We start from the raw sequence: 16,697 nt of genomic DNA on the forward strand, positions 1-16,697 counted from the left end.
ATGTCTCTGGAAAGCACCTTTTTTGTATCCCACACCCCCAGGGAACCTTAATGTGGAGGCGGACAATTGAGGGGGCGGAAGGTGAAACCCTGGACAGTAGCTGTTACACCTACCTTACGACCTGCTATCATATTTGTTCGAAAATTAATGTAAATTAATTATGTTATACGACGTACAATCAAAATATATTTGAACATTATCTAAACGTTCAGAATGTTCACCAAATATTTATTTATTTTATTTTGTCAAATTTTAAAATTATCGCGTTTTTTACTGGAAAACTGTTCTAGTCAAAAAAAGAAAAAAGAAACTTCAAATTCGATACTTAATTTCCGGTGTATAGATACCACCGGATGTGCCAAAAAATCAACCAACCAACAGGCCCGCTTTACAATACTAAATACAAGGGTCGTTTGAAAAGTCCGTGCAAAGTCAGAGAGATAGCACCACTGGCGCGTATCGAGGTTATGTTTAGTTAGTAGCATCTCTTGGAAGAACATACACCAAGTTTCAGCCAGATCGGTCTATTTCTTTCTGTTTGGCATTCGTTTGAATCGAGGAAGTCGAGTGATTTTCAAAAAATGGACGAAAAAGAATGTCGTGTGTTGATTAAACACTACTTTATGAAAGGCAAAACGCCTCAGGAGACTAAAGAGAAGCTTGATAAACATTATGGTGACTCTGCACCTTCGATTAGAACAGTTTATAAGTGGTTTCAAAATTTTCGGAGTGGCCATATGGGCACAAGTGACGCTGAACGTTCTGGACGCCCAGGTTGAGGTTACTACTCCAGAAATCATTGATAAAATCCATGATATGGTGATGGATGACAGAAGAGTGAAGGTGTGTGAGATTGCTAGTGCTGTGGGCATCTCGAATGAACGGGTACATAATATTTTGCATCAACATTTGTACATGAAAAAGCTATCCGCAAGATGGGTGCCGCGATTGCTCACGCTTGACCAAAAACGATAATCGTGTGAAGTGTTGCAAGGACGGTTTGCAGCTGTTCCAGAAGAATCCGCATGACTTTAAGCGTCGTTTCGTCACTGTGGATGAAACATGGATACATCACTATACTCCTGAGACCAAAGAAAAATCTAAACAATGGGTTACCAAGGGGGAATCTGCGCCAAAAAAGGCGAAGACCGTTCCTTCGGCCGGAAAGATTATGGCGACTGTCTTTTGGGATTCGCAAGGAATAATCCTCATCGACTATCTGGAAAAGGGTAAAACTATTACAGGTGCATATTATTCATCGTTATTGGACCGTTTGAAAATCGAGCTGCAAGAAAAACGCCCACGATTGGCCCACAAAAAAGTCCTTTTCCATCACGACAACGCACCAGCTCACACCTCAGCAGTTGTGGTCGCAAAATTAATGGAAATAGGGTTCCAACTCGTTTCACATCCCCCCTATTCTCCAGACTTGGCTCCCTCGGACTACTATTTGTTCCCCAATATGAAGAAATGGCTGGCGGGAAAAAGATTTTATTCAAACGAGGAGGTGATTGCATAAACGAATGACTATTTTTCAGACTTGGACAAATCCTATTATTCGGAAGGGATCAACAAACTAGAGCAGCGTTGGACGAAGTGTGTAAGCCTAAAAGGAGACTATGTTGAAAAATAAAAAAGATTTACCCCAAAAAATTAAGTAGTTTTTATTTTTGCACGGACTTTTCAAACGACCCTGGTATATGTTTCAGTTTTTTTCTCTTAAACAGCTCCTAGAAGCGTGCTTAAAACTTTTATTTGAATCACATCTATAATTGCAAACATTTAGACCTACAACTTAGGATATCACTTTATTTTATATAATTATTCACGTAAAGTTAGCTGCAATTTTATTTGATATATTTTATATCACTTTATCCCACTGTTTTTCAGGTAAAGTGATTGTGTCTAAATATTCTTACCTCCATTTATTTGCTTACTTTTCTATGTCATACAAAAAAGGGGTTAGTTTATTTTCATAATTATTTCGTCTTTTTTGTAATTAATGTTGATACTTTGTAAATCGATTCAACCCTTGCTGTAAGAAATGTATCTTCTTTTTATTATTTTTGCGTTTATTATTGTGCTACAATCAGCACGTTAGCGCTATAAGTAACAATGATAATAGTGAACAGTAGAAGTAAAATGAGTGGAGAAGTTACCGCAGTGGTAACACTCCAAAACATTATATGGTTAGTCACTCAGGCCAATGTCTTTTAAGATGTCTTGTCCTGGTTATCAGGAAAAGTTCTAGAAGAAAGATTTTTAGCAAGAGGATTTACATGAGATTGCAGGCTGAAGTGGAGTTTTCTGTATCTTGTTTTCAGCAACTTGGGTTGATAAAAGGAATGTTAAGTTCAGTGTGTATAGTCCAGGTAGGGAGATATAAAATGGAGCGTTTACTATAGTTCGAAGTGTTTTAAATTGAAGGGACTGAATTCTTTGGAAATTGGAGCGTTTGGTTGAACCCCACAGCTCTATTCCATACGCCCAGATGGGTTTCAAAATAGAAGTATAAATCAAGTCTTTTGTTGCCCAGAGAGAGTTTTGATCTATCGTCTAAGAGTCTTTTAAGTAGTCGATAGCGTCTCTTTAGTTCTGTTCTTTGAAGTCTATAGTGGGGGAAATTTATCTTAAAATTAATAAGAAGATTGATTGTATAATTAATGCAAAAATGGAAAACAACAAATTCTTAACAAAAGGGAGGCAGATCCTAGGAACCTCTTATGTTTGAAGAGAATTCTGACCGTAGATTGGTAGGGAATTTTAGAAAAAGCTACGGACGCCGATGAGGTTAGTTGTTGACGTACTTAAAATAAAAAATAAAAATAAAATTGTGCTCAAAAGTAATAGTGCACAGAGCTTTAAAATATATATATATATATATATTTTTCAACTAGTGATTGAAATATGAACTTGCTTCATTATATTCAGTATTATAATGGCTGTGTTATTTAGCGATTGCGGCAAAAACTTAATTAATTTTCTTTATTAAAAAGGGCTTAATGATGTTTACCCCTCCTCTCACTCCCTATATTGGTAATTTTGTTCTGATAAAATAATGTAAGAACTTTATTATACAAAGAGGGGGTTGGTTGTTGCTTTCAAGGCAATATATACAGTTTTACAAGTGAGGTTTTCAACTATTTGCTTGTAGATGGAGTAGAGTTGCTCTGGAAACGGGAAAAACGCCCTCAAACGCGCACAAGTACACAACATACTGGAGTATCAGCGTTGGTCCGTCACTGATTCAGTTTGTGTTTGGGCATTTTGTGAAAGACACAGATCGAATTATTGTTTCTAAAGTGAAAAGAGAATATTAGTAGCCTACCCAGTTGGCTTGGGAGAAGACGGTAAGTTTATATATAGGTAGGTATAAAGGGTAGAGAAAAGATGACTAGCGTTGAACATCTATATATAGATAACAGAGGAGGTGGAAAATGATGTCGGATGATGGTGTGACAAGAAGAGTAGCAGTGGAGGCCAGCGGAGATGCGAGAAGAGTTAATATAGTTATATTGTCTCAGGCACACTGAGTACGTACCTATGGGGGTGGCAAAGAGTAGAAAGTGTCCGGAGGTGGAGGCAGCCAGAGCTCGCACACTGAGTCCAGCTTTCTATCGCTAGAGAATGTATTTATCAAGCCTCCTTTAGCGTGCTTCTGGTAGGAGAAAACCTCAGGAGCGATCCAATATTTACTTTTTTTTTTTTTTTCTTACTGCTTCTCGTTTTCAATTTTACTTTTTCCTACAGAGTGAGAAAATGGAAGGGAGACAAGAAGAATGATGGTCGACACCTGTACATCTTACAGTTATCAAAAATACCAAGCAGATACAGAATAAAACTTTTACCAAGTACAACTGTGGTGGATAACCAATTAACAGTCGACTGAGTCGAGGACACAAGAGGTTCTAGTGAGAGAATGGTGTTGTAAGTCGATTAAAGTTTTAGGTTTTCCCGTATGAAATTTGTTAAAATGAAGAATATATACTGATAGTCAAACGTCAAACTCCACCACCTTACATCATACACCTATCCCACCAGCCGACCATGTGCGGTACCTTGGAATGTACCTAGGACAAGAGACTTACCCGGAACTCCCATACGAGACTTAAACGTACCTAACTAAACAAACGATACAAAATTCTAGCCAGACTGCTCGACAAACGCTCAAAACTCTCACTACAAAACAAACGATGACTCTGTACAGGCTCTTCTCACACCAATATGGGACTTACGGACTCGAACTTTACGGAACAGTTAAAAAAAATCAAACATCAATAGACTGTGCAAACACTCCAATCCAAAATACTCCGCCGCATAGTAGACGCTCCATTCTATGTTAGCAACCACACAATTCATACAGATCTCCAAATTCCACTCATCTCCGAACTTCCAAAATTCGATATAAAAATTTTCATCAAAAACTCTCACTTCATCCCAACCCTTTAGCTGCAAACTTGTCTTCAACTACGTTACCCTCCAATCCTCGAAGACCGGCTGAGGCGCCGTTGGCCCCGTGACCAACTGGGTTGATTAATGGTGGCCATCACTGGATGACCGTCATTCACGTCTAACACGCTATTTATTTATACATTTATCGCATTCACTTATTGTACCCTGTAGGTACAGGTGTAAATTACAATAAAAGGATAAATTAAAAAAAAATACTGATAGAGTTTTCTGGGCAGTAAAAAATGGGTTCAGAAGCAATGAAAAATGGTATAGAGATCGCGACTTAAATAATTTGCTTACAGAATGGCAAGTAAATTTGTTTATTTTTTGGCTCTTATTGCAAAGCTAGAAAATACATATTAGGTGGTTCTAATTTTGAAAAACAAGAAGATCTTTAAAAGAGAAGGAAAAATTGGAAAATATACGATAGCAAATAAGTATACTTAGGCTCTCAGCATCAATACACACAGCAATGCTAGAATATACATATCAAGTCGTTTGCATATTGAAGAACAACTTCAAAAACGAAGGAAAATTTGAAAGAAATTAGATAGAAACAGCAGCAAACTAGTTGATTTTTCTTTCACTAACGATATTTATGGCAGAGCTAGAATATACGAGTACATATTAGATCACTCGAATTTGGAAAAAAACAAATTAAAAACCAAGGAAAAAGTGAGAAATATTATTTAACATTTGGTAGGAAATATACGGTAGATTTACAAACAGTATACAGATTAGGTCGTCGAACGCCTATTGAAGAACTCCAAAAACAAAGGTAAAATGTGATAGAAACAGCAGCAAACTAGTTGATTTTTCTTTCACTAACGAGCCACATAGCAGAGCCAGAATACGAATGCAATTTTAAAATTATTCATATGCAGAGAAGTTGGATCTTGACTAGGTTTCGAATATCCTAGATTATAACATCTAGGATTTAGCTGGAAAACATTGAGAAATAGCCCACAGGCGAATCCCAGCACAAACACTGGATCCATAAGCTTTCTTATTAAACATTCAGGAACTACTGTTTCTTGGAACAATGAACCACACTGTGCAAACAACATGACCACAACGTTGTTCTGGCCGCGACATAGGAGGCTTCCATTTCTGCTGAACATATTCACTGAATTTCATTCAAATATTTTACAACAGCTGGAAACACTGCCAAAAGAAACGTTCGTATCCACTGAAATCAAATTTGATAAATATATAAAACTGCAAAGACTTCCCACATAAACTGGACAGACGCTACAGCATTTGCTAATATGAATGAAACAATACGAGACGATTCATGAATGAAAGACATCAGAATACAGCTCTTTGCACTGCTCGCTACGAGCGTAAACAGTTGGACTGAATATAATTTAATAAAGTGGCAAAAATTCACTATATACAAAGTAACAGCTACTTGTAACTTTTTGTTAACTTTCCGTATTATCTAGAGACCTTAAATGAAATAATAACCGGGTCAAAAGTCTATAATATCATTTACTTCATTCGTTTTCGCAGATTGAAGTTGAAAATAATAAGGTTAGTTTCTAGGGGCTTCAGAGTTGAATTTTTAATCAAATATCATCATATTTCCGATTTACTTTAGATAAATACAGATCACTCACAAATTACAAAGATGAATTGTTCATTGTTTTTGGGGACTAATTCATAATTCAGACGGAGGAATGAATATTACCAACTCATGTCATTATTTCGTATTTTACTGAGTTTTCAATTTAGGGACTAGGTCTTCTTCAAGGCTGTAGAATTATTCTACTGTAAAATATGTTCCTCAGCCCCCTGAAGATGACCTAGGTCCTTAGGTCGAAAGCTTGGCACAATAAATAAATATCCTAACTGAAATTGGCATTATTCTTTCTTCCTTCTACAAAGATGAAGTATCAATGTAAATTTACATTATAGAGGACGCACAGGATGGGAAATAGGATAAAATATGCAGGGCAAAAGGATAGAAAAACCTGCAGCTGAAGGAGAAAGTTAATGAAGGGCATGTTTACTTCTTTTTCATGGAGTCTCATGGAGATAAGTCGATTCTAGTACGTCGAGGTGAGTCAGTCCGCAAGTCTGTCAAGAATATCTTTGACGTTACTACGGCAGACTCCTGGCAGAGCAGGCATAGAGTATATCGGCCTGATACACACTTTGTAGAGGAGGGAGTTTCTTCTGTACAGTCACCATAGAGTCTCGTGAGAGTAACGGAAATAGTAGTCTTCTAGACCAGTTTACCAGACTTCACTTTCTCCTAAACGCGTGTAGAGAAGGCGAGTTTGTAGTCCAAAGTCAGGCAGAGATAATAGCGGTAGCCTTCCCATGGGTAACTCCTCTAATCCATGAGTCCATCCACTTTGGTTACAGCAAAGTGTTCTATAAAGTGAGTTTGTTTTGTAACGGTGAGTTTAGATCGTTTCTCTCGATAGCATGCCTAATCTTTTGTAAGTCTCAATTCTTTTCAGTCCGGAGGATTCCAAGTTAGTCGTTAGCCCATATGTAACCCAAGATAGCGTACTCTTAGTCAGAAGAAGGAAGCAATAGATCATTGAATTGAACACCAGGTTGTCCTGATCTTGTTCTTTTTGTGAAAAGGGTAAACTATGCAACTTAGAGATCAAAACCACTCAACTGAAGTACCACTTTTCAAAATAAATTTTTTACTTTTCTAATTTTCTTTTTTTTGAAAATGCTCTCAACGATTTTCACCCTACTTCCTGGTTAGATCCAGGTCTTGTATTGTCCTTAATTTTTTTTTCTGGAATATAAATAAATCAAAATAATACTACCATCTTTTCATTGTTTATAATTTTGATGTTGCCATTTCCTAAAGACAAAAACCGTATTTAAGTACTGTATTAAAGAAGATTAAACGTGTCACCCCATGAAAACTAGTCAGTTTCCAGTTATGGGGTGAGCAGAAGCTGTTTCATGCTACGAACACAAGAAGCATGAACGTGCATACTTTGTAAGCTTAATCCAGCGTGACTGGCTAACATCTCCTACAACCCTTTCAACCTCGTAAGCCTTGGTGACCTCACCCGTTCATTTGACCACATATTCAACCATGGGTCCACACTTCTCTTAACGTTTAAGCCTTAAACTCTTCAACCCAGACCCTCAGCAGCAAGTAAAACCCAATATTCGCACCAATGGGTCTTCATTACACGTACACAAACTGACAACCTTGTTAAAATAATCTATAATATAATATGGATGTTGCGTTTTAACAACGTTACATAGTGCCAATGGTGTATTTAAAATTTCTCGCACATAATTGCACACTAAATACATTCTACACCCTAATTCCTTCGTCAGTAAGGGAAAGGGTTACCCGGAGGTTAAAGCCAGCCATCTGTACATAAATCGTATACGTTAACGCTGAACTGGTTACACTTTGCTCTGTAAAGTGGAACAGTAAACTGCCAACACTTGGGTTACTGCCACACCTTAATGCTTATAGCCGATGTTCAAGGGTTATGATGGTAAGATGAACCGGTGAAAGGGGGTGTGACAAGAGAGGTAAGACGAAAGGTGTAGCTTCAAGGGTAGCTGGAGAAGCGTGAAACGTATGAGCAAAGTGATAGATGAAGCGAACACTGAAACATTTTCATGCTTTACTTAAGTTATTATGGAAGAAGGTAAATATAAGGAACATGTCACCTATTTTTCTAGTTGTTATCATCTTCAAGACAACGCAGTATTATGTAATAGTCATACTCTTTTAGAAAAAAAAGATAGAAATATAGAGAAATTTCATGCTTTAAAAAAATCTCACCATCTTGTCTAACTGCAATAGTGATTACGAATGTGAAAAGAGAAAAAACTCAGCTAGCAACTGCATAATATTGTCAGTGCACTAAACTAAATAAAACTATAAAAGAAAAAGTATAATACTTAGTACTTTCGCACAGTAGTTTCGAATTGCTTACCCAAGTAGTTTTAGATTATTGATCTGTATTCGGCCCGTTCGCGAAATTGAAAAGGATTGTCAATTAAATGTTCAGTTACGTTTTCTTTATCCTTACTTTCACAAAACAGGACCAACATTGCATTAGGAGTGTGTGAACCTTGACAATGTTACCGTTTGCACAAAACATGCTTTACAGCCAAAAAAAACAAAACCCTATATCAAATATAATCGATTAAAGAATGGAATCCTTACTCTCGATTTAAGCGACTAGAAGTGAACACATGTTACGATACAGAGGGATTAAAAGATAGATATCAGATCACGACAATCACTCCAGATTAGGCGTTCTCCTTATACAGCAATAAGGACCTACGGCAACGAAATAAGGGAACAATGGAACTATTATTTCTTCGCACTTATGGGGGTTGCAGAGAATTCGACCATAACCTAATATTGTTCTGCCCAATCTTCAGAAATGTCAGTAGCTAAAATAAATTTAAAATCTAGAAATTTAAGATTTTAAAATCAAATTACATAATGTGGAACGTTTTGTTATAGTTAATAAAATTGGTATAACTCTAACGAATGAACATGAACACTTAACATAATAGCCACTCTACAATGAGCATACCAAAAAAATTAAATAAAAAAGTAAATATTTGAAAATAAAACTGCATATTTAAACTGATCTAAACTGAAAACAAATTAGATTTTATTAGTTTAGTACTAATTTCAAAAAAAATCCTGACTAATTTTGGACTTACTTTCACCAACTTAGCCATGGCCTTGGTCCCGTGATAGCAAGGTGGAAGACAATCTTCCAGATGACCAGAAGGTAAGAACGGCACCTGCGGAGTGCTAGATGGATAACATTTTCTCAGCAAGCTAGGCGCTCTAGCCACCGTAGTAGTCTGAGGAGCTGGTGGCCCCTGAGGGGTTCGTTCACCGCCTGTACTTTTACCTTCACCTTCCTCGGTTTCCGCTTCTTCAACCAGCGGACTAACTGGTCGCGCCATATTGCCGCCAAAACTTGGCACAGGTAGTAAGAAGCTTTCCTATCAACAAAAGCAAAAGAAAAAAGAAATATTTAAAATGAAGTCATTGAAGTTTTAATATTAATCATAATGAGCAAATACATACTAATAAAATCTTAAATTTAAACAAAATTCCTTAAAATTCTGGTGGACCCATTGTCTTCAATGAGTAATTCAACTTCATTATTAGAGAAAGCATGAAGTCATAGCTCCCCAAGATCCTACTAAACTCTTGTTTGCCAAACTGAAGTGATATCTAAGACAGGGGACCCCAAACTACGGCCCCCGGGCCACATGCGGCCCCCTAAGGACATTTATCCATCCCTAGCCGCACTTCCAGAAGAGGTACCTTTTTCATTGGTGGTTAGTGAGAAGAGCACATCCGCATCCTGTGCTCCTAGAGTACTGGAGTACAGTACCACTTCCGGTGACGTGGGACGCACACGTCACGGCTCCAGAAGCAGTGTGAAATAACAGCAGAAGTAGGAAGAAAGACAAAACTAAACCGGACATTGACCATCTCATTAGCCAAAAGCAGGTCCATAGTTCCCATTGAAATACTGGGCAGTTTGTTGATTTAAATTTACTTGTTCTTTATTTGAAATATTCTATTTGTTCCCGTTTTTGTGTTTTTACTTTAAAATAAGATATGTGCAGTGTTCATAGTTTTTTTTTTTTATTTATAGTCCGGCCCTCCAACGTTCTGAGGGACAGTGAACTGGCCCCTGTCCTAAGACATAGGCATGTTACTTTCAAGTACATGTGCAACCATCTCAGGACTTCTTGTACACTCTCATTTCCATCATAACATCCTTCAAATTCGAACAAATTTCATACAAAGTTTGGGAACCGTACTAAAACGGAACGTTAGATAAGAAAAATTCAAATAAAACTGATACAAGTTCCTGTTTCTACAATATTTAATCAGAAAATAATGGAACCATTTAAAGTAGAGATTTTTTCAGAGCACTGCCAGCATCCGTTACAAACAGCACCGCTGTAAGAAGCTTCCTTAAAGATGAAATGTTCAAACCAGCTACTAGTTTGAACCCGGAGTCTCTCAAGTTGTAATTGATTTTGTTAATCTAACAGATGTTTAAATTTTGCTTTTCGCTAGTATAAATTGTCGTAAGTCTTTTTGTTAAATGTTTCGATTAACTTTTAAACTATGTATATATTTACTTTTAAACTGTTCTTTCTGTAACAATAATTCACAAAGAACAGTAGAATAAATTATCAAGATCATAGTATAATACCAAAAAGAGCGAAACAGCTACTTTTTGTCTTTATTTTTAATGTTATAAATTAGGGTAAATAGAACAATATATAATAAAGGCCAGCTGTTATTTATTTCTTTATTTATTCCCAAGTCTATAGAAGAGGTTCCACTTGCAAGGTCGTCCAGCAGCATCGGTAAAGTTCACCGATTGTCCACGTAGGTTTTTTGTTCATTTTTTAATGTCATTCTTTTTTTTGGTTTTACTAAGTCCTTAATATTTTAAATTCTTTTCAACATTGTTTGAATTAATCTTTTACTTTCTTTGAGTGCTTGTTAAAATTTTAAGTTTTTACGATAAATAACTTCATTGAAACGAGAAAAAGATCGGAATGCCAATGCGTTAACTTCAAATTTTGTTTAATATTACAAATTAAAATATTTCATAAAGTATGAGTATGTCCACGTTATGTGGTAGAAAGCAAACGAATGTTTGACGACATATACAGGTATTTAGATGCACCATTTCGCTACGAAGACATTATATTCTCCAGCAACATCTACGAGGGTCGTTTGAAAAGTCCGTGCAAAAATAAAAACTACTTAATTTTTTGGGGTAAACCTTTTTTATTTTTCAACATAGTCTCCTTTTAGGCTTATACACTTCGTCCAACGCTGCTCTAGTTTGTTGATCCCTTCCGAATAATAGGATTTCTCCAAGTCTGAAAAATAGCCATTCGTTTCTGCAATCACCTCCTCGTTTGAATAAAATCTTTTTCCCGCCAGCCATTTCTTCATATTGGGGAACAAATAGTAGTCCGAGGGAGCCAAGTCTGGAGAATAGGGGGGATGTGAAACGAGTTGGAACCCTATTTCCATTAATTTTGCGACCACAACTGCTGAGGTGTGAGCTGGTGCGTTGTCGTGATGGAAAAGGACTTTTTTGTGGGCCAATCGTGGGCGTTTTTCTTGCAGCTCGGTTTTCAAACGGTCCAATAACGATGAATAATATGCACCTGTAATAGTTTTACCCTTTTACAGATAGTCGATGAGGAATATTCCTTGCGAATCCCAAAAGACAGTCGCCATAATCTTTCTGACCGAAGGAACGGTCTTCGCCTTTTTTGGCGCAGATTCCCCCTTGGTAACCCATTGTTTAGATTGTTCTTTGGTCTCAGGAGTGTAGTGATGTATCCATGTTTCATCCACAATGACGAAACGACGCTTAAAGTCCTGCGGATTCTTCTGGAACAGCTGCAAACCGTCCTTGCAACACTTCACTCGATTTCGTTTTTGGTCAAGCGTGAGCAATCGCGGCACCAATCTTGCGGATAGCTTTGCCATGTCCAAATGTTGATGCAAAATATTATGTACCCGTTCATTCGAGATGCCCACAGCACTAGCAATCTCACGCACCTTCACTCTTCTGTCATCCATCACCATATCATGGATTTTATCAATGATTTCTGGAGTAGTAACCTCAACAGGGCGTCCAGAACGTTCAGCGTCACTTGTGCCCATATGGCCACTCCGAAAATTTTGAAACCACTTATAAACTGTTCTAATCGAAGGTGCAGAGTCACATTAATGTTTATCAAGCTTCTCTTTAGTCTCCTGAGGCGTTTTGCCTTTCATAAAGTAGTGTTCAACACACGAAATTCTTTTTCGTCCATTTTTTGAAAATCACTCGACTTCCTCGATTTAAACGAATGCCAAACACAAAGAAATAGATCGATCTGGCTGAAACTTGGTGTGTGTTCTTCCAAGAGATGCTACTAACTAAACATAACCTCGATACGCGCCATTGGTGCTATCTCTCTGACTTTGCACAGACTTTTCAAACGACCCTCGTATGTGCTTAAATCTGTAGCAGAGCTAGCAATGAAATATGAATGTATTTAAAAGTTATAGCCGATTAGAATGAATGCAAGAAAATGATTAGAGAAGGATTACGGTGATTTTAATTTTGGTTAAGCTATAAGGATGGCAGGAATATAGAGTACTGATCCATCCATTAGTTGTAGTTTATGTAAATAGTTGTATATAGTAGAGGGATGAATGTGTGAAGCGAATGTATTTATAAGTAAGAATGGAGAGTGAGTGATATTCTAGTGATAAGCACCTAGACGATGCTGGCTGTATGGCGAAAGCCAATGCCTAAAAAAAAGGCCCCCCTCCCCAAAAAAAATGAATAAATGTTTGAGGTAGATTGAATTATCAACATAGACACCAGCAGCGCTGCTGCACTGTTAGCCCCAATTAATATCCAGGAATATTTTAAGTCAATTAATATTGGAAGGGGAAAGGATCACATTCCTGGTGGTCGCTTATAAGGATAGTTGATTACGTCTTCTTAGGATACCTTGACGTCGCTGTGAGCATCCAGCTTAACCGCATGAATAACACACAATACTGAAACTTACACATTTACTCTTTAGTCCAGACAGCCATCGTACTCTTTGTCAGTCTGATCCCAAGTCTCAGAAAAATGGACTCCGTGAGACACTGGATGCCACTTAGGTGTAAATAGTAACTTTTCGTGACTTCTAACGCGAACTTTAAAAAACATTGTGACTTATCCCAGTGAACCTGTTTAGCTACCATGGTGCAGGAGGATCTACCGTTTTCCCCATTGCAAGGGTAACAGAGTTTGGTTATGATTCACTTAATTTGAGGCAAACATTCCAAGAATGGGGAACTTTTTTTCGAAACATATAGGAAGATGTTTGATTGAAGTGTCATTTGGCTCCAGGGATTCGTTAGTCCTAACCGTCGGTTCCCACTTCTTATTCTAGAACTTTCCAAGATAACCTGTATGAGTAATTTGACCTCAGTACTAAAACTTGAAAAAAAGACTGAAACAGTCTAAAATAAGAAATAGTAAATTAAAAAACAAATCAACTAACTATAAAATAACTACAAAATATTACTATGAACCCAATTCCCAACCAAGTGGGTTCACGAAAGACCATCTACGGTTATTCTAGAGCAGTGGTTCCCAACCTTTTTTGGCTCGCGTACCACATGATAGTACATCATGCTAAATTGTACCACTTCGTAAAAATGATCGTATTTCGTGAAATTTGTTATTCCCGAGTGTGTTATTTTATTATTATTATCTTTATTTGTATAGAGATACAATGTATCTGTTACAAAGGAGTTCAAGTTCATGTTCACTTTATAAACTTTGTAAACTGTAAGATCTTAGATTTTAAAACTTTTTTAAATAATTAGAAATTGCATTCATATTTTTCTCTTCAAAATTATTAACCAAGTTCTTCCTTAGGATTATTATATCTTCTAAATTAATTTCTTTCAAGCATTCAACTACCTGTAAGTGCCAATTAAATTTAATGTTGCTTGGATAGGAGCTTACTCATTACAATCCAGTCTCTTTAAGCAGATTTTTACACAGTTAACATATCATTTAAGTTCTGTCACATGATAATTCTATTAAATTTTCTTTACCTCTTATCAATAATCATGTAGCTTTTCCTAAATTTTCTATAAAGGAGTTTGAAATACAACTATCATTTGTGATTTCGGGTATTGGAAAATACTCCATGAAAGACAATTTTAATCCTGTAAAATGTGTTAAATATTTTCTCGTATATCTTGAGACAGACTAACCTTATTGCAGTACATATTAACAACTTTATTGTATAATATTATAAATTAAATTTTTATGTATTATAGGAAAAAGACGTTTCTATGATATTTCTATGCTTAAATTTTTTTGAAATTTTTTTTATGTCCGCCATTATTGATTATTTTTCGCGTACCACCAACCAGCAACTAGTATACCACCAGTGGTACGCGTACCATATATTGGGAACCACTGCTCTAGAGCATGTCATTAATAGGTGATGTCCAACTGTTAAGACTTCACCGGATTGATAGAAGCGAAGAGCGCGATTCTTGGAGTGAAAATTGTATCAAACTATTATTGCCTTTTCCGCAAGAAAGTGGGTACATTCTCAATAGATCCGGCGCAGAGAGAAAAGCAAAATTGATAACTATGCTGAACCAAAAGTGGATTGAAACTTAACAAAAAGAAAAACTTTTACTAAATTTTCACAATAAATATTTTAAGAATAATTAAAATAAGCGAAATTTTCACAAAAACAAATTCAAACGTACTAATGATAATTTACATCTCATATAAGATCATATTATTTAGTTGATTAAATGAAGTTCCCCTAGATAAATATAATAGTAAAGCAAAGTTGAGAGTCAAAGAGGATAAGCAAGAAGAAGGAGAGCGACATGGAACTAGTTGTCATAGAAATCTAGTATGCGATAGAGAAACCGCCCCACAAGCCAAAACTAGTATTCAGTTCAGTTACATGCGTACATACTGACGGAAAGTCTTAAAGAGAAGTCAGAAGATGTTAGATATACACACACTCACATTGTAGAGGACAAACCTCTTGTGTACGATAGAAACCCCATATACACTGTAACATTCCACCGCCTCCAACTATAGAAAGGAAATCTCTTGAGGCAAACTATACACATAGTCAGCACATAGAACAGAGACGAAGAAGCCGTTGGTATAGTCCGGGTTGATGGCGAAGAAGATTGCTAGCACTTCCATACAGATAGACAAACAATTTTCCGTCCAAAGAAATCTATCTATCCGATTTACTAACTTATAAATTGTTTGTAGCATAACATAAATTGTAAATGTCCTATTTCTCTTCTTTTTTTTATTTATTGAATCCCAAAATGTGTCTTGAGCAATTTACAACAGTATTGTTAACAATACTAACTGTTAACAATAACTGCAATTGTTAGCTGAAAAGACGTTTCCTGGACTTGTTTCTATTACGAAATGCATGAAGCCATCAAATCCGATTCACCAGTGACCGGTGAAGCCACCTGACCGTATGACGTATGCCAGCAAAGGCCAGAGGATAACCTATATTATCGCATCCTTTAACTAAACTGCCACTCCTGATAGAGCCGTAGCTGCAAGGATATCCACCAGAACAGCTGACGCGAACATCGTCGCCGTGTCTTCCGGAAAAAATAGTCAGTAGAAAATGCACTGTCACCACTGACTTGGTGTAGCCTGAAAAAAGGCTAGTAAAGTCTCTACAGAAGACAGTAAATTAGCCACTTTACAATCATGCCATCCTACTATCAACTCAAAAAACTCTTACAATGCCGTCTTACCATTTTCAGACTAGGGCCTTACTGTGGCCATGTGTTTTACTCGGATAAAACGAAGCCAAAAACAATCATCAGGTCTCTTTAAAGTAACCAAAACTCTTTACCAACGATTCCATTCTATGTTGAAATACAATGATCCTGAATGAGTCCTAAGATGTGAATGTATCTTTTCGGTCCAATGAAATTGGACTTATCTAAGAATTTCCAACGCGACCTAAAACCAATTAGAGTGCCTTTTTTTACTGTTCATTATTTTTGGTGACTGATTCATAGTTTCAATAGGATGAAAAATTAATGCCAGTTTCAGTCATGATAAATTCTTTATTATGCAGAGCTTTCGACCTAGGGACTAGGTCATCTTCGGGGCTAATTTACAATATACTGTTTTACATCATTAGAGGGTTGGTGTGTCTTCTGTCTTGTCTGTTCATGGACTGAAGAGTTCACTTTAATTAATTTTTTCATCCTATTGTGCCTTTTCATCTTTTCAAAGCCAATCTTATCCGTCCAATAAACAAATAAGAAGACAACCAAAGAAAATTTACCTTATCTTCCGAAATAGTTTTCAAAGTATTATCATCAGGTGATACTGGAGCCTGAGGTCTGCCCCAAGTTTCTTCGATCCTCAGCTGGATACCAGCCAATGATGCAGCTTCTTCTTTGGAACATGGTAGATCGCCGCCAACAACCATTTGAAGTAACTGTAAACATTTGGTTAATAATTCTATTAATATTTAATAAAACGTTAATAGTAACAATTTAGTCAACAAAAACTTTAAACAGAAATTAATTATTGGATTAAAAAAGTATCAGGAAAGTGCTGCAATTTAGAATTCTGTTTACGGTAATTTTGTACCATTTTGCTTTTTAGAAAAATCGAAATTGCTTTAATTTACTCAGCCAT

General features: G+C 36.6%; 1 protein-coding gene across 4 annotated transcripts in view; it reads right to left on the reverse strand.

The window, feature by feature from the left end:
• Positions 1–16,697, reverse strand: part of LOC141460304 (uncharacterized) — a 762,362-nt gene that overhangs the window by 144,114 nt on the left and 601,551 nt on the right. For all 4 annotated transcript variants that reach the window (XM_074140196.1, XM_074140195.1, XM_074140193.1 and 1 more), the window contains 2 exons: positions 16,339–16,494; positions 9,133–9,423 (listed from right to left, as the gene is read on the reverse strand). In XM_074140196.1, the coding sequence (XP_073996297.1) occupies positions 9,133–9,423; positions 16,339–16,494 (447 nt within the window). The remainder of the gene's footprint in view (positions 1–9,132; positions 9,424–16,338; positions 16,495–16,697) is intronic.

The sequence above is a fragment of the Rhodnius prolixus genome, unplaced genomic scaffold (genome assembly GCF_049639745.1).
Source record: "Rhodnius prolixus isolate KJV_2025 unplaced genomic scaffold, Rpr scaffold_6, whole genome shotgun sequence".
NCBI lineage: Eukaryota > Metazoa > Arthropoda > Insecta > Hemiptera > Reduviidae > Rhodnius > Rhodnius prolixus.